The sequence below is a fragment of the Cynocephalus volans genome, chromosome 10, assembly GCF_027409185.1.
Source record: "Cynocephalus volans isolate mCynVol1 chromosome 10, mCynVol1.pri, whole genome shotgun sequence".
Lineage (NCBI taxonomy): Eukaryota > Metazoa > Chordata > Mammalia > Dermoptera > Cynocephalidae > Cynocephalus > Cynocephalus volans.
Genome location: NC_084469.1, coordinates 56727256 through 56747738, shown reverse-complemented (window position 1 = coordinate 56747738; position 20483 = coordinate 56727256). Strand labels below are relative to the sequence as shown.

At 52.2% G+C, this 20483-nt stretch overlaps 1 protein-coding gene across 1 annotated transcript in view; it reads right to left on the bottom strand.

Annotated features, from left to right (window-relative positions):
• PAK4 (p21 (RAC1) activated kinase 4) overlaps positions 1–20483 on the bottom strand; it is a 46010-nt gene that overhangs the window by 9742 nt on the left and 15785 nt on the right. The window contains exons 2-3 of the mRNA XM_063110123.1: positions 2026–2099; positions 585–841 (exon numbers count right to left, since the gene is read on the bottom strand). Coding sequence (XP_062966193.1) covers positions 585–788 — 204 coding nt within the window. The 5' untranslated portion in view covers positions 789–841; positions 2026–2099. The remainder of the gene's footprint in view (positions 1–584; positions 842–2025; positions 2100–20483) is intronic.

Below are 20483 nucleotides of genomic sequence, written 5' to 3'. Positions count from 1 at the left end.
GGCAAGGGGAAAAACACTCCTAAACCAAGAAACCCCCAGTGCTTCACCTGAGCTATCTTCTCCACGAAGGCCCTGGCTTCCTCATCACTTGCCTCAATCACTCCTCATCAGCCCTTCAGCTCAGCTCAGGCGTCCCCTCCTCCAAGAAGCTCACCTGGAACCTGGCCTGAGTCAGGGGTCTTCTCTGGGCTCCTGCTTCCCAGCCCTGACCACTTGGGGCTGTCACTATCTGGGAATGGGTCTCTCCCCAGTGTCCCCGCTATGAGAGCTCTGGAAAGGCTAAAGGACAAGTGTGTGGTATTGGGGACAGGAGTAGAGCACAAGGTGAGCTCTGGGATAGGGTAAGACTTGGAGGCTGGTGTGGGGACTGTCGGAGGGGCCAGAGAGGGCTTCAGATTGGGGTGATCCTGGGGTTCTCAGGGTTGAGGGCTGGTGGGTAAAGGCCAGCGTTAGCCCAAAGATTAGGATGGGGTGTGGGGGAGGTCAGTGAGGAGGAGGTGTTGGCCCCAGGGTCAAGTGTGGGGTTGGGACTGCTCTGTGGGATCGGTGTGGGTCAGGGGAGGTGGTGGTGGGTGCTGTCATACCTTGGGGGCCCCAGGCTGGATGGAGGTGATGCACGCGGGGTCGACAAGGGGCTTGGGCCGGCGAGCCGACTCCTCGATCAGGCTCTGCCACTGACGGGGCAGCCCTGTGAATTTCTGCTCATGCTGGTCAAAGCCTGTGTGCACGCGGTGCTCGAAGTTGGATGGGGCCGAGATCTCCACCCGCTTCTTCCTCTTCCCAAACATGGTGTCAGGGTCTCAGGACCTGAGGGCTGAGGCTTGGGCTCCTACCAGGGGGCCTGTGGGAGGGAACCACCGGCAGGGTCACTGTCAAGTGACCCAAACCCCTCCATTTCTCCCCCTCCTCTGCCCCTGCCCCGGGTTCTGTCCATCCTCGTCTCCCTCTTGGGCCAACAGGAGGCAGCAGCTCCCTCCTGGGTCTCCCTGCTGCCTCCACAATCGGTTCCTCACATGCAGCCAGGGGGAGACGAGTCAGGTCAGGTCCCTCCCCTGCTCAGAGCCCTCCTGTGGCTCTGTCTCATGCAGCGTGAAAGCCAGCATCCTCCCTGTAGCCCACCAAGCCCCACAAGATCTGCCCCTATCACCTCTCTGTTCTCATCTGCCCCTCAAAACTTCAGGGCCTTGCACAGGCTATTCCCTCTACCTGGAATACTCTACCCCTGTGTCCACACACGGCTCCCTCCTCCAGCCCCCATGTCCCACCAACCCTCCACCACATCACCTTCACAGCATTTTAACTTGTGAACTTCTGTTGTTCATTCTCGTGTTTACTCATTCAGCATCTACACTCCCCACCACTAAAAAGTCTGTGTCATGGGCCAGGCCTCATCTACTCAGTTTCCCCTGTGCCCACTCCCATGCCTGGCACACTGTGTGTGCTCAATGAACAGTCACTGAAGGCCTGGACACAACCACCCCGCTTGCCCAGCCCTGAGTTTGGGCTCAGCCCGCCACACACCTTCAGTTACTCACTTGACAAAGGGTTACTGAGCCCCTGTCATAGGCAGGACGCCCAGGCATCCTCACTGCAACATGCCCCTATCTTTAGGGTCTGCGGTCTTCAGTCAGGCACTTAAAACAGTACCAGGCACAAAGGAGATGCTCAAAAAAAGTCGATTTAAAAAAGGGGAGCATGCTAACAATGATGTCCCATAGGGAGCCCAGAGAAATGATGGGAAGGGGGTCCAGATGGCCAGAGCACAAATCTCTCTCCTTATTCACTACCTGTGACCTTGAGCAAATGATGTAACCTCTCTATGCCTAGGATCAACCCCTCAGGGCTGCTGTGAGGAGTAAAGGAGTGAATAGAGCAAAGAGCTCCACTGGGCACACTGGGATGCCCATCAGTTGGGCTACCGAGATTACTAGGCTTGCTCCATCAGTGCCTGAGAAAGGAGGTCCTGCCCCCTGTTGGATGCTCCACCCCAGCTGTCCCACACTTGGGCCCTGGAGTCATGCAGACCTGGTGTGATGCCGGCTGGGCTAGAAGTGCCCTCGGATGGGTGACGTCTCCTCTTGTGGCTTTGGGTTACTCATCTGTAAAATGGGAAGAAAACACCCATTCACTCATTCAGCCATTCATTCATTCAGTAATAACTCACCAAAAGGCCTCTTTTGTGCCCAGCCCTATGTTGGCTGTTGCCAGGGACACAATGGTGACCTAGATAGCCTCTGACGTCATGGGGTGCCTATGTGGGGCTGACAGACCTGTCCCCAGACAGTGACAGACAAAAAGTGGTCAGGGCTAGGGTCAGGAGGAAAGCCAGACCCAGCCTGTGGGGATGGCAGGGTGGGATAAGGAAGGGAGGCTTCCCAGTGGAGGGGCCATGTAAGCTGAGACCCAGAGGACGAGGAGCAATGTGCTGCTGGGGATTGCTGCCTTGTTCCCAGCTGGCTCCCCAGCGCATGGCACAGTGCCCAGCACAGAGTCGGCACCAAGCCCAGTAAGCTTTGTGGACCTAGTGAGAAGAAACTCACAGTGTGTCTACAACCACGTGGCCCCCTCCAGTGCCTGGTCCTGTGGGAGCAGCTCTGGATGGTTTGGCCACCACTCCTAGCCCAGAGGTAGGATCATCAGTGGGTAGCCATCCAGGGAAACCGGTTTGGCAGTGGGAGCTCAGTGGGAGGTGGGTGGGGACCCAGCAGCCAACCTGTCTCAACTGGTCCCAAGAGGCCAGTGGTGGTCAGAGCTAGGCCTGGCCAGGGCTCCCCCAGCTGGCCCAGTTTCCCTGCTTGCTCTGGGGCCTGGGGTGCCTAAATGTGAGGTGGGGCAGCCCCAGGCAGGATGGGGCCCTGTTTGCCTCTGCCCCAGCCCCTTCCCTAACCCCAAGTCAGGAGTCCCTTCAGTGTCTCTCCCCAGTGCAAGCACCCTGAACACTGTCCATCTTTCCCTTCAACCTTCCATCCCTGGCCACCTAACGCTGGTCTCAAACTACTCTCTGCTCCCTCCCTCTCTGGTCTTCTCTGCCCTTGGTTCTTGGTCTTTCTAGTTCCAGCTCCTAGGGTCGTTCCTATAGCCCTGACAGTTTCTCCTGCTCTGTCACTCTAGATCTGTGCCCCACGTCCTATAGCCTGTCTTTCCAGATGACCCCTCCCATTTGGCTCCACACCCAGCCCTGCTTCCAAACCTTGAACTTGGCTGGCCCATCCAGTCCACTCCTCCCAACACCTGGGGCACCAAAGCAGCTCCCACGGCCCCCTGCAGTAATAGGATCAGCCATGTGACCCCTCACTATGCCCAGGAGAGGGAGGGGCAGATCTACAGGTAGCAAGACTGGTGGGGCTGGGCAGGAGGCTGCCTGGAAGATGGGGCAGCCAGGCCAGCTGGCAGTGCAGGGGCGGGGCTGTCCTGTGGCAGTCTGCCCTCCCACCCTGCCACAGACTGGAACCCCTGCCCATACACCCCCACACCCCTCTCACTGCAACCCATGTGACCCTGCAGTGGAAGGGGATGGAGGGGCACACCTCCGGATATTTGCCTGGGGCCACCCCTTCCCTCTGGGCACCACATAGAGGGCAGGACAAATAGAGGAACTGACCATGTTTATAAAGACCAGGCAGGAGCCCCACCCTGGCCCTCCCAGGCAGCTCCAAGCCCAGCAGCTCCCGGACCAGGCCCTCCCTTCCCAGCACAAGGCTCCTGACCTCCTGGAGGCCACAGAGCCAGAACCAGAGCCAGGCCTGGGAGGGAGGGAGAGGAGCCGGTGCTGGAGTCCCAGGCCAGGGCTCAAAACTGGCTCGCTGCTGTGCACTGTGTAACCTCGCTTTGTATCTGTGAGGTAGGGATGCCCCAACAGGTGGCCCCGGGCAAGCAATTCAGCTACTCTGTGTCTCAGTTTCCTCCTCTGAGGGCAATGACAGCAGCTGCTTTCTGGAGTTTTTGTAAGGAGTCACAGGGAACACAAGGCACTGATGGCCTGGCCCAGAGTGGGCCATTAGGATTGGAGTCAAGGCAAAGTGCACAGAGTATGTGCTAACAGTAAACATTGGTCCCCATTATGACAGCGGCCTGCACTTAGCACCTACTATGTGCTTTCCCTCTGCTAAGCACTTCACCCAGAGTCCTTCATGTAACCTGCGCATCTGACCCAGGAGGAATGGGTTGTTATGAGCCCCACATCACAGACAAGGAAAACAAGACCCATAGAGGGCACCCCACTTGCTCAGGTGACACAGCTAGGTGGCAGAGTGGACAACAGACGCCAGACCTGTCCAATGCAGAGCCCATGCCCCGGCCAGTTCTCAGAGTAACAGCTGCGGCGACTGTGGAGATCAGTGTGAGCCAGGCCCTGCTCTTTGTGCCCAATCCCATTCCATCCTGACAACTAACCTGTGAGACAGGTATTTTCATTGACCCAGTTCACAGATGGGGAAAGTGTAGCCCAGAGAGGGGAAGCCAGGGCATCTGGGCAGTTGGCCACTGAAGACTGGGCTCTTACTTGCCTGTCCTGCCCTTGAGGGCTGTAGTGATTTTGTTGGTTTTGTCTATTACCATCATCATCATCATCACCATCTCCAAGGCTGCTCCTGGACTCCATCCCTTTCTCGCTCCCTCCCTGTCCTCCTTGCCTTTCCTCTCCTGCCCTGGTCTCTCCTGAGAGTGAGGGTCCCCACCCCCATTTGACCTTCAGTGGGAGACAGCACAAAGTGGGGCTCCCGGGTCCTCACAGCTGCTTATCTGCCCTTCCACAGGCCTTTGGTAAGACAGTCCACAGCAGAAAAGATGGTTGAAAACCAGTCCCTGCCATTAAATATGGCTTACTGAGGCTCAGCTCCATTACTCACACTGCTACCAGCACCGTGAGGGGACCCAGGACCCCGCGCAGATGCCGACGTTGAGCTCATGGGCTGCCTGCAACTTCGGTGGAGTGGCTATTCTGATCCACATTCTGCAGATGTGGAAACTACAAATGTGAAATCTCTCACTAAGGTCAAGCACAGCTGGGCCCAGAAAACAGTCTGACCCACTCTAGAGCTGACATCTTTAAACTCTTTGCTGGCCCCCAAAACTCCTCATGGCCCACAAGTCCCCACAGGATCCACCTATCACCTTGAGGCCCCCTTCTTTTTTTTTTTTTAAAGATGACCGCTAAAGGGATCTTAACCCTTGACTTGGTGTTGTCAGGACCACACTCTCCCAAAGTGAGTGAACTGGCCATCCCTATATAGGGATCCGAACCCGTGGCCTTGTTGTTATCAGCACTGCACTCTCCCGAGTGAGCCACGGGCCGGCCTTGAGGCTCCCTTCTCCTCCCACGCACCCCCTCATTCACTCTGCCCCAGCCACACGAACCTTCTTGCTGTTCTTCAAATCCTAGACATGTCCCCACCTCAGGGCTTTTGCACAGCCTGTTTGCCCATCTGGAACTCTCCTCTCTGTACACGGCTCCCTGCCTTCCCCCTAGAATGTCTGTGCTCAGATGTCCCTGCTCCTGTCCTGTCACCCTCTGTGCCCCTTTCCATTTTATCTTTCCTCATTGAACTTAACCACATACATTGTGTGTGTGTGTGTGTTTAATTCTTTAGTGTCTACCTCTCCCCCGAGAATGTCAGCTCCATAAGGGCAGGGACTGTCATCCATCTTGCTCCCTGCTGTACCCCAACACCTACAACACTGCACAGTGCATGGTGGGTCCTCAATGAACATCGGGTGACAAACTGATTCATCTGTACCTGCTACCCGACACCCCTGCTCAGACTGGGCCCAGCAGAAGCTGGGGAAACTTTCATGGAGAAATGCCTGGAAGCCAGGGGCAGAGAGTGAACCAGTAACCCCAGAGAGACAGAACACAGAAGACTGGTGCGCAGCCCCCAGCCAGGGGCACAGATGCCTCTGAAGTCCAGTGTTTGATCCTAAAACTGTAGGCACATTTTGCGTCCTACTCTAAAATATTTATTATGTTTTTAAAAATCTTTTGAATTGTTTAACGTGGGACAGGCAGTTTCTGACCCAGCCTAGCAAAAGGTTCTAATTTTCCATCACTCCTGCATGCATTTGTTCTGCCCTCTGACCTTTCATGGGAAGAAAATTGCACCACCACCCCCATGCCCACCCACCCCTGAAGGTAATCAGCCCAGGCGGAAGAGCAAGATCCACTTGGGTGACAAAGCTGTCTGGGAGGGTGTGTGTGCATGTGCATGCAAAAATCCTCATCTCCTGCTCCCCCACTCCGCCCTCTCCAGGCTCTGGATAAAGCTGCTGCCCCTGGCGTAGAGGGAGCTGACCCAGCCAGAACCCAGGGGCCCAGGGGAGGAACAGGGGATGCGGCCAGAGTCACAGCCATCTTTTCATATTCACCAAAATGCAGCTGTAAAGCAGGAAAGGGACGATGAAGAAGTGCTCATTGTCTCCAGCCTGCACTCAAGACCTCTGCCACTGCCCCCGTCTCACTCCCTGCCGTGGTCTTTATTGCCAGCTTCAGGAAGGACTCAGTTTACACCCTACCTTCTGGGGCTGTGATCTGATGATGGAGGGGAGTCTGGCTTGCCTTTCCAGCCTCCAGCAGGCCCCTCACTGCCCTCCTGAATCCCTCCATGCCATTCCCACATCCACACCTCTGCTCAGTTCTTGCCGCTGTCCTGAGGGCCCCCCACCTTCCCTATCCAATGCTCTGAGCCTGGTTCCTCCAAGGAATCCTCAGGCTTTGGGACTCACATGTCCCATAGCCCATGCTTGGCACACACCTACTCTGCCCACAAATCACTGCATCGCACCTACCCACCCATCAATCCATTCACCCATCCGTATCTACTGAGGGCTAACTCCCCACCAGACCTGGTGCCAGGGTCTACAGCAGTGGATGCAACAGCCGCCAACATACCTGCCTGTCCTTATGGAACTCACACTCTAGGGGAGGAGACAGTCAGTAAGTGAGACAAAGAAGAAAAATATCTAGTAAGTCAGAAGACAGATGCTGAGGAGGAAAATAAGCAGGGATTGGGAGGGTACTAAGGGCAAGGGGAGGATGGCATTTTCAATAAAGTGATCAGGGAGGCCTTGCTGAGGAGGGCACACTTAAGCAGGGACCTGAGAGATGGGGAGAGGGAGCCACGGGATACCTGGAGGAAGGGCATCTGTATCAGTCCACTTTCTGCCACTTATAACACAATACCTGAAACTGGGTATTTTATAAAGAAACAAAATTATTTCTTACAGTTTTGGAAGCTTGGAAGTCCACAGTCCAGGGGACGTATCTAGTGAGGGCCTTCTGGGTGGGAACTTTCTATGGGGTCCTGTGGTGACGCAAGCAATCACATGGCAAGGATGGCGAAGAGCTCTCTAACAAGCTCACTGCTTTCCTTATAAAGCCACCAGGGTCCCTCCTGTGACAACCCACTGAACTATTAACCCATTACTCCATGAATGGATTAATCTATTCATGAGAGCATGGTCCTCATGATCCAATCACCTCTTAAAGGCCCCACCTTTCAGATACCATAGTCGGATTTCCCACCCTCTCAACACTGTCACAGTGGGGAATCAGGCTTCAATGAGTTTTGGGGGGACATCCAATCCACAGCAGCATCCCAGGTGGAGATGCTGGGGCCAAAGTCCTGAGGAGGGAACATGCTGTGGGGCTGGAGCAGGGCAGGTGAGGGGACAGAGAGAGACAGGTTGGGGAGAAGACAGGGCAGTTCATGTGGGGCCTTGTAGACCACAGGGAGGGCTTCCTCCTTACCCTTGAGTGAGATGGAGCCACAAGAGTTCTGAGCAGAGATGCGACCTGACTCGGGCATTCACAGACCCCCTCTGGCTGCATGTGGGAACTGACTGTGGAGCAGGACAGGAGCAGGGGACCAGGGAGGGGGAGGCTGTGACAGTCCAGCAGGAAACAAGGTGGACAAGACCACGTGGGAGCTGCAGAGGATGCAGAAGTGGGCAGGTTCTAGAGATGCTATAAAGGTCAAGGTGGCAGGACTTGCCAAGGACTCATAGTACCTTGCAAGAGCTGGAGTATGAGCTCCACAAGGGCAGGGGCTCAGCCTGGTCTTGTTCAATGGTGCATCCCCCAGTGCCTGGCACAGTACCTGGCACATACTGGCATTCAGTCCATTCATTCTAGAACCTTCAGCATCACCTAACATATAGAGTTATTGGCTTGCCTATTGCTGCCTTCCCCGCTAAGTCAGTGGCTTGAGCAGGCAGAGACCGTGTCTCAGTTTGTTGTGGCTGGTTCCCAACACCTGGAGCAGGGTGTGTCCACAGCAGACACCCCCTTTGTGGCTGCTGCTCTGGCCCAGGCTTGTGCCAGGTATGCAGACCAGCCATGCTGAGCCTTCCAAAATGGCTGTCCTCTTCCTTCCTGTTTCCTAAACCAGGAAACTGAGGCCCAGAGAGGGAAAGTCATTGCCTAGGGCCACCCAGGACCAGGTCACAAAATTGCCTACTCTGTCTCACAGCGAAGGCCTTGAGCCTCCTGCTTCCCTGTGGCCCCAGCTCTAGCTGAGCCCTCCACTCCGGGAAAAGGACCCCAGAGGTTGATGGGACAAGAACAGGGGCAGTGACAAGAACCAAGACCAGAAAAACTGCCTTGATCAGGAGGAAATCTGAAGAAATGTTAAACAAATGAATACACAAAATTCTCCAGGGCTTCCCACTTGGCTCAAACACCATGATTTAACAAGGCCCTGCCTGGCTGGGCCCTGCCAACCTCACATAACTCATCTCCCCCACTTCACCCCGACCACGCTGGCCTCCTTGTTATGTCTTGGACACATGAAAGCTTGTTCTAGCCTAAGGGTCTTTGCACTTACTGTTCTCTCTGCCCAGAAACGCATGGCTCACCCTTTCTTGATATTCAGGTCTTAGTGCAAATAAGCCTCCTCAGAGAGGCTGTCCCTAACCCCCTAAAAAAATTTGCATTCTGCTTTATATTTCTCTGTGGCACTTATCATCAGTTGGCATCATATACCTATTGACTGTCTGTCCCCTTCTACCTGCCCCCAGTAGAATGTTGGCTCCCTGAGAGCAGGGATCTCCGTCTATCTTGTTCTTCCTGGATGCCTAGCATCTAGAGCCAGTGCCTGGCACACAGTAGGTGCTCAGTAACTAGCTGTGGAACAAATGAGTGATGCCCTTGCCAAAGAGATGAGTGAGTGCACCCTGAGGAGCAGGAAAAGGTGGTGGGGCAGAGGGAGCAGGAGTCCCCATGGCCTCTGTCCCACACTGCCTGGAAGTCTAACCTTGACATCTGATGAGGAATTGAGTCTTTAGAAACCAAATCTGGCAATTTAGCGAATAACCGGTGTGTGTCCCAAACACAAGAGGTGTTCCACTGTGAGCTATCCCCAGGCCCTCCCCAGCCACATGGCCTAGGCTGGGTATTTGAAGAAGTGTCAGCATACTTTGGCTACAGGCAAGAGGCAAATCATACGGGGGAATGCCTCCGGAAATCCACTAGTCCCCACAGTAGGTGAAATCCCATAAAAAGACAGACCCAGGGGGCACCCACCCTGGCCTTGGGAAGCAGGGTCTGGAGCTGGCCATCTGTGGAGCACAGAGCAGACCTGCTCTCCTAGTTCCAGCCAGGTGCAACACTGTACTCCCCCACCAGGCCTTTGCACAGACTGTGCCCTTCACTTTCTCATCCCTTCCTCTTCCTTCAAATTGCCATGTCCCTTGCCTTTTCCTCCAGGGCATTCATCACAGGTGTAATTTTACATTTGTCTGTGTGGTCCTTTGATTAATACATGTCTCCCCCAGTGGGTGGGCAGTCTCAGGAGGACAGGGCCCTGTCGCTCTTGGCCACTGCCATGTCCCCAGCACTGCCCAGCACCAGCCTGGCCCAGTACAAGAGCTCAGTAGGCAGTTGATGGTTAAGAGCAGACTGCCCAGACTCAGATACTGGCTCCACCACTCCAAACTAGGTGCCCCTAGACATGTCACTCAACTTCTCCGGACTTCAATGTTTTCATCTGCAAACTGGGGGTAATGACAGTCCCTACCTCCTGGGAATGTTGGGATGAGCGAATAAGACGACACATGTAAAGCACTTAGAACAGTGCCTGGTTCCAACTAGGTCCTCACTACAGACTAGCTGCTGTTATTACTATTGCCACTGTTGCTGCTGCTGAATGAATGAACAAACGGACGAACGAAGGAATGAATAAATGAAAGAGGGTGCTGGGCACAGTCCTCTCCTTGCAGAGCAAATGTGCTAGTCTTCCTTTCTCCAGGGCTACAATGGGGAGTAGGATGGGTTGTTACTGTCTGAGGATGGGTCTGCCTCTCCCACTGGACTGTGAGCCCCAAGAGGGCAGGGCCTGGGGCCATCTGAGCCACGCTGTGTCCCCAGCACGAGGCAGGGCGCAGCTCAGAGAGTATGGCTGAATGAACAGATAGTGCTTCCTTTACCTAGCCAGGCCCAGGCTGGTGCTCAAAGCTCCGAGGCCAGGGGCTCCTCTGGCAACCCCAGGCCCAGCCCCTTTACCCCCCAATCTGCCCAGGCACAACAAGGCACAGACATAAAGGGCACCATGCGGAGCTCTCACTCCTCAGGGGCACCCAGGGTGGCGATGGACGCCACAACAAACCTGAGAGTGTGGGTGAGCCCACAGGGACTAAGGACATCAGATCAGACTTCATTCATTCTGCCCCTGAGGCCAGGCAGGAAGGAGGGAGTAATCTGGCAAAAAAGAGGCTCTAGGCTCCTCCCAGGCCCTGGAACCCAAGCCCTCACACTGCCTACCTCCCCTACCCACCCCCAGCCATGAAACACACTCCCCACGCCACCCCACAGAAGACCATACACAGACGCCGGGAGACACTATACAGCAACTGATGGCTACAACACACACCTGTCCTCTCATCACAGACCTAACACACAGCAAAGAGCAGACAGACATTCCACAACCAAAACACACATGCACACACAAGCGCAAGCATGTGCACCCTAGACACAGACACACATGAGGACGTTCCACAGTGTACAGGACACACTACATACAGTAAAGCAGAGCTCCAGAGACCATCATGCAGACATGTAGCATGAATGTCCAGCCACACACAAAACCAAAGGCCTCCAGAAACACACATGGCAGTCACACAGAAAACTCCCTGAATGGCCATGCACAGCAGCAACCCATCCTCGATCCCACACCATCCCAAGCACCCCAGCAGTGGTGGCCATAACAGGAGCATGGGTACAGAGGCTGGTTAGTGCCTTGCTTGCCATGGGGCGTGGGGAAGGGACATCTGCCTGGAGCCTAAGTTCCCGCCTCTGGAATATGGGGTGCCAACAGAGCGTGCCCTGGAGGGAGCTTCTGAGGCATCAGTGGGAGAATGTGGGAGAAGCAGCTCCTAAAGCCGGGCCTAGCTCAGAGTGGGCGCTTGGCAAACAGAAGGGCCAGGACACTCAGGCAGCCCACAGCTGGGACCTCCTCCACAAGCACTGTAAAGAGCCCATACCCCAGAGATGCAGGACTCCCGAAAGAGGGACACAGACATGCAGCCAGCTAACATACACAGTACAGACCCACCATCCCCTAGGAAGACAGAAACATGCGTGCATATACACAATCCCGTGCACACTCCATGACTAGCCAGACTTACCAAGGAAGACAGATCCCCAGATGTACATACACCTGGGAACACCCCGCCCCCCCTGAGATACAAGCTAGATGATCCTAGACCCACACACAGTTGGTGATGAGACCCCCAACAGACCCAGGCACACACACAGTCAAATCCAAGGTCACCCAGAGTGACTCAGAGGCACAGCCCCACAGAACCCCCCATGCAAACCAGACCCCAGGAACACACTCCCACAGAGAGGTTCAGGGACCTGTGCAGCAGACAGGCACCTGTCACCAAGCACACATGGAAACACGGTGACCCCACCTCTGGCCCCAAGAAAGGTGTGGCCCTTCACATGTGCTCACACTGTGAGCCAGGCGGCAGGACTGTCCCCTCCCCCACTCAGTCCAGCCCTTCCAACTCCTCCCATCCTGCCTGAGGCCTGGGCCAGCTCACCTCCACTATCCTCTTCCCTACTTCCTGGGCCACCTTCAATGCAGCTGTGGCTGGTAGACAGAAAGGCTTCCAGCTGAGGGAGGAAAGAGTGGGGATCAAGTGCTCCCCTGGCCTCGACACGGGTACCCACCGAGGAGAGCCTCCCTAACAGCGGCAGTGACGGTGGTGACGCGGCCCTGCCCTGGCAGTTGAGCCTGGGCTGTGGCTTCCACCCACAAGGAGGCGGGGCAGAGGCTGGGGCCAAGCCTGGAGCCATGGTGGGTGGGCCTGGGCTACGTGGCCCACAGCTGCCTGGACAGAGGGAGGGTTAGGTGGGGACTTCAACACGGCCTTTGCTTCAGCAGGGTCAGTCTCCCACTAACACATGCACACCCCACCTCATCCCCCAGGCTAGGCTCCATCCATGCCAGGTAGGCTCCAGGAGCCAGAGAGGCAATAGCTACTTGTGAGGGCAAGGGCTGGGGCTGCTTGGTTCATCCGACTCTCCTTCGGGCCCTACCTCAGGGAACTTCTCCTCCAGGAAGGCTTCCCTGGCACTGCAGGTTGGGTCAGGTCCCTCCTCCAGGCTCTGACCACTGTCCTGTGCCACATCAGGCTGTCACTCTCAGAGACACATCTGTCTCCCATTCATTCACACATCTATTGAGCTCTTAGCACATATAGGTATGCCTGTTCGAGGCCCTGACAATTCAGCAATGACTAAACTGGATGAAATTCCCTGCCCTGGGGGCTGAATCCCAGAGGGACTCCACTGGGTGTTCAGTCCAGTGAGTGGCAGTGACCAGGTCTACCAGGTGGTCAGACCCAGGACGGCTAGTACAAGGTGAGCCCAGTAAGAACAGTGAGCAAGTAGCTCAGATGGGCAGGTGGACAGAGACATCTGTGTCCTTCCCACTCCCCTGCTCAGGCACCCCCTACCCCACCCCACCACCACCACCACAGCCAACTCCCTGAGGACAGATGGTATCTCCATACACAGAACACAGACTGGAAGGACAGCACTCGCTCCAAGGACCTACAACTCCCATCTAACCCCCTTCTGTCCACTACTTTGCCCACCAACTAGGGATCCTGAGCAAGGGCTGGGCTGGGCCCTGCGCCAGCATAGGGCGGGTCTATGGGACCCCAGAAATCCCAGATTGCAGGCCACACCTGCCCCTGTGGAGGTGGGGCACCTGTCAAGCAGCCACCCAGAGAGAAGCCAGGTGGGGTGGGGCGAGCTCCCCAAACCAGACTGGCTGGTTTGGGCTCTGGTGGGGGAGGCTGGTGAGGATCGCGTGGCTCTGGCCAGCTGCTGGAAACTAGGTCCCAAGGGGAGAGAGCGGGGAGGGCCAGACTGAGCTGGACTTGATTCTCAACTATTAACAACATTTTGCCACATTTGGGCTCATCTATCCCTTTCCTCTCCTTTCCTCCTCTCTGTCTCTGTATAATAAAAGCACATGGTTCAAAAGCCAAAAGGCATTGAAGGGTAAACAGTGACAGGATGTCCAACCCCTGCCCTGCCTCAGCTCGGCCCTGGAGGTAACCCCCACTAGAGTTGCTTCCCACCCCCATGCTGAGAGATCCTAAACTTACACACACATGACAGCACACAACATGCACTATTCTGTACTTTGCTCTTCTCAAAACCATTCCTTGGCTCTCCCACACTGCTAGCACTTGGGAGGGGTTTTGCAGCATCTAGTGGAGTTGAAGATGCCCACACTCGGGACCTGGCGAGTGCTCTCCTGGGTATGAACAGGAGCAGAATGTATGTGGGTCCACAGGGCCAGGGTACATGTGGGAAGGTTCGCAGCAGCACAGTCTGAATTGCCTGGAGACCGGAAACAAAACAAATGCTTGTCCACAGGCGAGGGCCAATGGATTGTGATCCACAGGCTCCATGAGATAGTACACTACAGGGAGAGGGAATGACCTACAGTTATATGAGGATGAATATCCAAAATGAGGCTAAACAGAAGTAGCAACACATAAAATAATACATCCAGTTTCTTCAGACAAAGTTCAAAATCAGGTAAGACAAAACTAGGCTGTTTAGGGCTGCACACAGAGATGGCAAAACGGAACAGAAAAGCAAGGAAGTGACGGCCTGCAGGAGAGCAGAGGCTCTGGGGGAGGGGGGACTGGGAGCTCCTGGCAGGGGGAGTACAGCATCTAAATCTTGAGGGCGGCTTCACTTTACAATAATTGTCTATGCCATACACTTATGCTGCATGCATAATGTGTGTCATAACAGCTTAAATTATGATTTTAAAGAAAAAGAAAAAAAAAAATATATGTATGTCTTGCTGATCTTCGCATGCCCTGACCTTGGCACAGTGCTGCCTCTCTGCTTTAGCAGCCATGTAGAAGGGCTGTGATGCCTTCAGCCAGTCCCCTTGGGGCCAAGTCAGTGGTTTCCAGTATTGCTCCTACAAATGTGCAGCGATGCTAACCATGTGCAGCTGTCATTTCACAGGTGTGCAGCACGTGTGTGGGTAAATGCCTAGCAGTGGAATTGCCGAGCAAAGCTTACCACTGCCAAGTGGCCCTGTGTGTGGACTGCTCCCACTCACAGCTCCTCAGGCCTGTCTCCCCTGTCCTCGCAGCACAGGGTGCTGCCAATCTCTCTGATCTTTGCTAGGTAGGTGAACTCTGGCCCCTCTCAGCCTAGCTTTCATTTGTATCTTTCCACTGAGGTTGAGCATCCTTTCACATTTACAAAAGCCATCAGAATATCCTCTTCCAATAAGGGTCTATTCAAAGCCTTTGCCTATTCTTCTGCTAGGTCAGGGAGACCTTTGTAAACCTAATCTGACTCTGTCCCTTTCCTGCTGAAAACCTACTCAGCCTCGCACAGCTAAAGCCATCTCCCCCACCCATACCCACATCTCTGTCCTCATTTCCCCAAGGGGAGCCACAGTGGGCGCTGAGGATAGGTCTGTGTTTAGAAGATATAGTTTTGGCTGCCCTGTGGAGGATGGAATCAAGGGGGACTGAGTGGGTGTGGGGACAAGTGACAAGAAAGCAGCACTGGTCCAAGCAATGGATGACGGCAGCCAAGACGGCAGGAGCTGGAGAGAGAGGAGCAGACTGGAGTTATGTCTACCAAGAAAAAGCAACACTTGCTGAGGAGTCCGATACTGGGGGCTGAGGACAAGGGAGGTGTCAAGGATGACTTCGACTTTATTTCTATTTGATTTTATTTGTTTGCGGATGAGTGGTATAGGGATCTAAACCCTTGACCTTGGTGTCATAACACTGTGCTCTAACCAGCTGAGCCAATGCAGCGAGCCCTCAAGAATGACTTTGAAACAGCAGACCACAGTGCCATCCTCCACACAAGGGAGCCTTAGAGGAGTCCCAAAAATGCCAGGCCCTAGAACAGCTCAACCTTGGGGAAAAAAAGAGAAGAAAGCAGGAGGAATCACTCTACCCTATATTGAAAACTGCTACACAGCTACAGTAATCAAGACCGTGTGGGACAAACACATAGATCACAGGATCAGGACAGAGAACCCAGAAACAGACACACACAAATATACTTCTTTTATTAAATTAAATTATTTTTATTGTGGTAAAATATACATAATAGTTATCATTTTAACCATTTGTAAGTGTACAATTTGGTGGCATTAAATACATTCACAGTGTTGTATAACCAGCACCACTGTCTATTCCCGAACCTTTTTATCATCCCCAACAAAAATTCTGTACCCATTAAACAATAGCTCCCCCCTCCCCTGTTCCTTCAGTCTCTGGTAACCTCTATTCTACTTTCTGTCTCCTTAAATTTGCCTGTTCTAGGCACCTCATACAAATGGAATTATATAGTATTCTCCTTCTGTGTCAGGCCTATTTCACTAAGCATTATGTTTCCACGGTCCATCTATACCACAGCATCTATCAAAATTTCATTCCTTTTTATGGCTGAATAATATTCCATTGTGTGTATATACTACATTTTGTTTCTCCATTTATCTGTTGATGGATACTGCGCTGTTTCCACCTTTCAGCTCTTGTGAATAATGCTGCTATGAACCTGGGTATACAAATATGTGCTTCAGCCCTGCTTTCAGTTATTTTGGATATACGCCTGGGAGTGAAATTGCTGAGTCATATGGTAATTCTACCTTTAACCTTTTGAGAAACTGCCAAACTATATTCCACAGTGGCTAAACAATTTAATATTCCCACCAGTGATAGATGGGGTTCCAATTTTTCCACTTCCTTTCAATACTTGTTATTTTTGTTTTTATGACAGTAGCCATCCTAGTAGGTATGAAGTGGTATCTCACTGTGGTAAGTGATTCTTGACAAAGAAGCATAAGCAATTCAATGGAGGAAAGATAGAAAATGGGGCTGAAACAATTGGACATCCACAGGATGCAACATGGACTTAAATGTAAAATGTAAAACTGTAAAACTTTTAGAGAAAAAGAAAAAAACAAACAGGAGAAAATCTTCAGGACCTAGGACAAGGCATAGGGTTCTTAGACTTTTGGTTCTTAGACCAAAATCACGATCCATAAAAGAAAAATTAATAAAGTGACCTCATCAAAATTTAAAATGTTTACTCTGAAAAAGTCCACGTGAAGTGGATAAAAAGATAAGCTACAGACTGAGAGAAAATGTTTGAAAACCACACATCTGACAAAGGACTTGTATCTAGAATAGACAAAGAACCCTTAAAACTCAACAGTAAAAAGTCAAACAATCCGATAAGAAAATGGGCAAAGGACATCAAGAGACATTTCACCAAAAAGGATACACAGATGGTAGATAACCACATAAAAGGATGTTCAACATCATTAACTATCAGAGAAATGCAAATTATAAAGCCACAATGAGATATAATTACCCACTTATTAGAAGAGCTAAAACAAAAAATAGTGACAATACCAAATGCTGGTGAGGATGCAGAGAAACTGGATCACTCATTCATTGCTGGTGGGAATATAAAATGGTTCATCCACGCTGGAAAAACAGTTTGGCAGTTTCTTTAAAAACATGCAACCACTATAATGCCCAACAATTGTACTTCTGGATTTTTGTTTCAGAAAACGAAAATTTATGTTCACACAAAAACCTGTGTGTGAATGTTCATAGGAGCTTTATTTGTAACAGCCAAACAACCCAGATGTCCTTCAATGGGTAAATGGTTAAACTGTGGTGCATCCACACCACGGAATACAACTCAGCAATAAAAAGAAACGAGCTCTTGATACACACAACTACCTGGGAGTAATCTCCAGAGAACTATGCAGAGTGAATAAAGTCAATCCAAAGAGGTTACATACCGTGTGATTCCATTTACATAACATTCTTGAAATGACAGAAATATAAAAATGGAGAACAGACAGATGAGTGGTTGCCAGAAGTTAGGAGTGGGAGAGGGGTGTGGCTATAAAAAGGCATCAAGACAGACCACTGTGATGGAATGTTCTGTATCTCTTTTTTTCCCCCTTTTTACTACATAAGGAATGTTCTGTATCTTGATCATATCAATTTCAATATCCTGGTTGTTGCATTGTAGTATAGTTTTACAAGGTGTTACCACTAGGGGAAACTGGGTAATGGGTGCACCAGATCTCCCTCTATTATTTCTCACAACTGCATGTACCTCTACAATTATCTCAAAATAAAAAGTTTACTTAAAAATATTAATAATTTATTTAAAATGCCAGACCTTTCCCCAATCTTTCAGCCTTTGAATATGCTGTTTGCTCTCCTTGGAACATCCTTCCACAAACTAAAACCCTGCTCCTCTTTCAGGCTCAGCTCAGATGTCTCCTCCTCCAGGAAGCCTTCCCTGATTTCCCAGGCTGGAGCCAGGAACACCTCCCCACCCCCTCCAGTCTTCTGGGCTGCCCCCATCACAGCTATCACACTCTGGCCTGCATTTTCCCCAAGGTCACTGTGGGCTGTCACTGCTTGGTGCTGTGTCTATCTCCCTCACTGTACTACAAGTTCTGTGAGGGCAGGGCCTCGGCCTGACAGGCCACCACCAGCCTGTCAGGGTGGTGGTTGACAGTGCTGGACCCAGAGGAGGTACACAGTTAATACCTACAAAATGAATGAATGAATGGCAATAACCACAATAATACTGATGGCTGACACTCATTAAGAGGTTTCTACATGCCAGCTCTTTTGAGTGCTTTACATAGATGAAGTAACCCTTATACAACCCCATTTTACAAATGGAGAAACAAGCCAACAGAGGTGGGACAGGGGTAGGCCAAAGTCACCCAGCTAGTAGGTGGCAGAGCAAGGTAGCAAACCCAGGCTGGCCAGATCCAGGCCAGATCTGAAGCCTTTGATAGTAATCTCTACCCCAGAGGGCTTCCTCATGAAACGCTGTGTGAGACTGTGTAGGGAGTGGGCGGGTGGGCAAAGGAACTAGAAGAGAAGAGACTCTCACCCTAGAGAATGCCCCTCCATGGCACAGACACACCTAGGTGGCACCAGAGCCCCTTTTATACCTATAAGGGCTCCTTACACATCAAGGACCAGTAACTGAGTCCCATTTGGCCATGTGGGAGGCCAGCAGTGCTCTCTATGGACAGGAAATGCCCACTTCCACTTGCGGTTGCTGCTTCTAACGCAGCTGGAACAGGAGGCTGTGGGCCTGAGGGAAGAGGAGCCCCGAGCACTCTCCTGAGTCTCCTCTAGGGTAAGGCTGCTTTCATCTAGCTATGGGAGGAGGTACCTCTGACCTCTATCGGGGAGCATTCATCTATCCACAGGGCTTCATCTATCTACCCAGTGAAATCTCAACAGAAAAATACTGAGAGCAAGCTGCAGCCAAGTGCTGCCAGTCTGGTACTACTTACATGCAGTTTGAAAACTTGCAGAACAATAATGGACACCATTTAGGGAAGCACAGGAGGGACAGGGAGGACTAGGTACCGGAGGGAGGACTCCTGGGAGCTGCAACCCTGGCAAGAGTATTCTATTAGCTCTGCAGGGGGCCCAAGGGAGTTCAGCAGGTGATTTTCTATTCTCTTGGGGCATCCGAAATCTTTCATAATTTACCAAAAATGAAGAAACAATGGAAAGGAAGAAGGAGGGTGAATTTATCTGATAGTACTGGGATAAGCACGTGGAGGAGGGGACTTTCAGAGGGCTGGCAACATGTGTCTTCTTGATCTGGAGGTAGTCACATGGGAGTTTGCTTTATAATTATCCATTAAACTGAACATGGAGATTCAGTTCATGGAGGTTTGCAGTTTTCTGTATGTATGTCAGATTTTACACTACCACGCAGGAAAAACCAGGGAGAGCGAGCCTGACAACTGGAAGCTTTCTCTGTGTTTGCATATGCCTGCAAACAGTCTCAGTCTCTCTCTCTCTCTCTCTCTCTCTCTCTCTCTCTCCATCTCTGCTGTTTGTCTCTGTCTTTATATGAGCACACACACTCACATGCACACACACTCTCTCTCTCCCCCCAAGGCTGTAACTGCTACCATCATCACAGGAGCAGTCCTCCTTTGCTCCTCATAGCTCTTGGCTTATCCCCTGCAAGGAAGATAAAGGCCTTGAAGCAGCCAGGCCTTACACCCTCAGACTAAGGCCACAACACCCAGGTCTCTCCACATGCTGGGCACTCTCGAGTCCTACCTGAATCACATTCCCCAGGAAGCCCTTCTAGCCATGGAAAGACACCCATCCAAGGCATCCCTGCACTGGGGCAACACAGCCAGTCACAAAGAGTGCGAGAATGAATTAAGATTGGTTAAAGTGTCCTCATTGCAGGGACAGCCCCTGGCTGGCTCATCTATGGCCTTTGCTGGAGACACAAGGCAGCAGTGAGGCCAGCTACAAAGCGTTATGTGTGAGCACTATGCTAGTGCAAAACAAGAAAGCAAGCAATGTGCTGTTAACACCCCACTTTGCAGAGGAGGAAAGTGAAGAACAGAGAGGGGAGGTGCCAGCCCAAAGTCACATGGCATGTATCAGAGCCAGGATTCCATGGAAGGTCTGATCCTGGCCAAAGTCCACTCACTTAACCATGTTCATTCTTTCACACATTCATGCACTCAACAATTTGTTATGCACTTAGTGCATACCAGGCACTGTTTTGGGCACTGGGAACATAGCAGTGAATAAGACAGGGTCCCTGTTCTCCTGGAGCTGACATTCTAGTGGGGGACGTGAGACAATACACAAGTAAATAAGTGGGAGAGTGGACAGAGTGACAGCATGCTCTTTCCAGAGGGCACCATTAGGGAGGTCTCTGAGGGGGTGGCATTTGAGCAAATACTGGATGGAAGCGAGACAACCACTTAGGGATAGGGGGAAGAGCATACAGCATGGAGGGAATGGCCAGTGCAAAGGCCCTAGGACTGGAGCCTGCCTGGCTGAGGGGGGAGTGGAAAAGTTGAGGTCGGAGGGATCTATACTAAAGCACAGAAGAGTAACAGCAGCTTCTGGAGCACTAGAGTCCTCACTGCAGTCCTCCAAAGTGT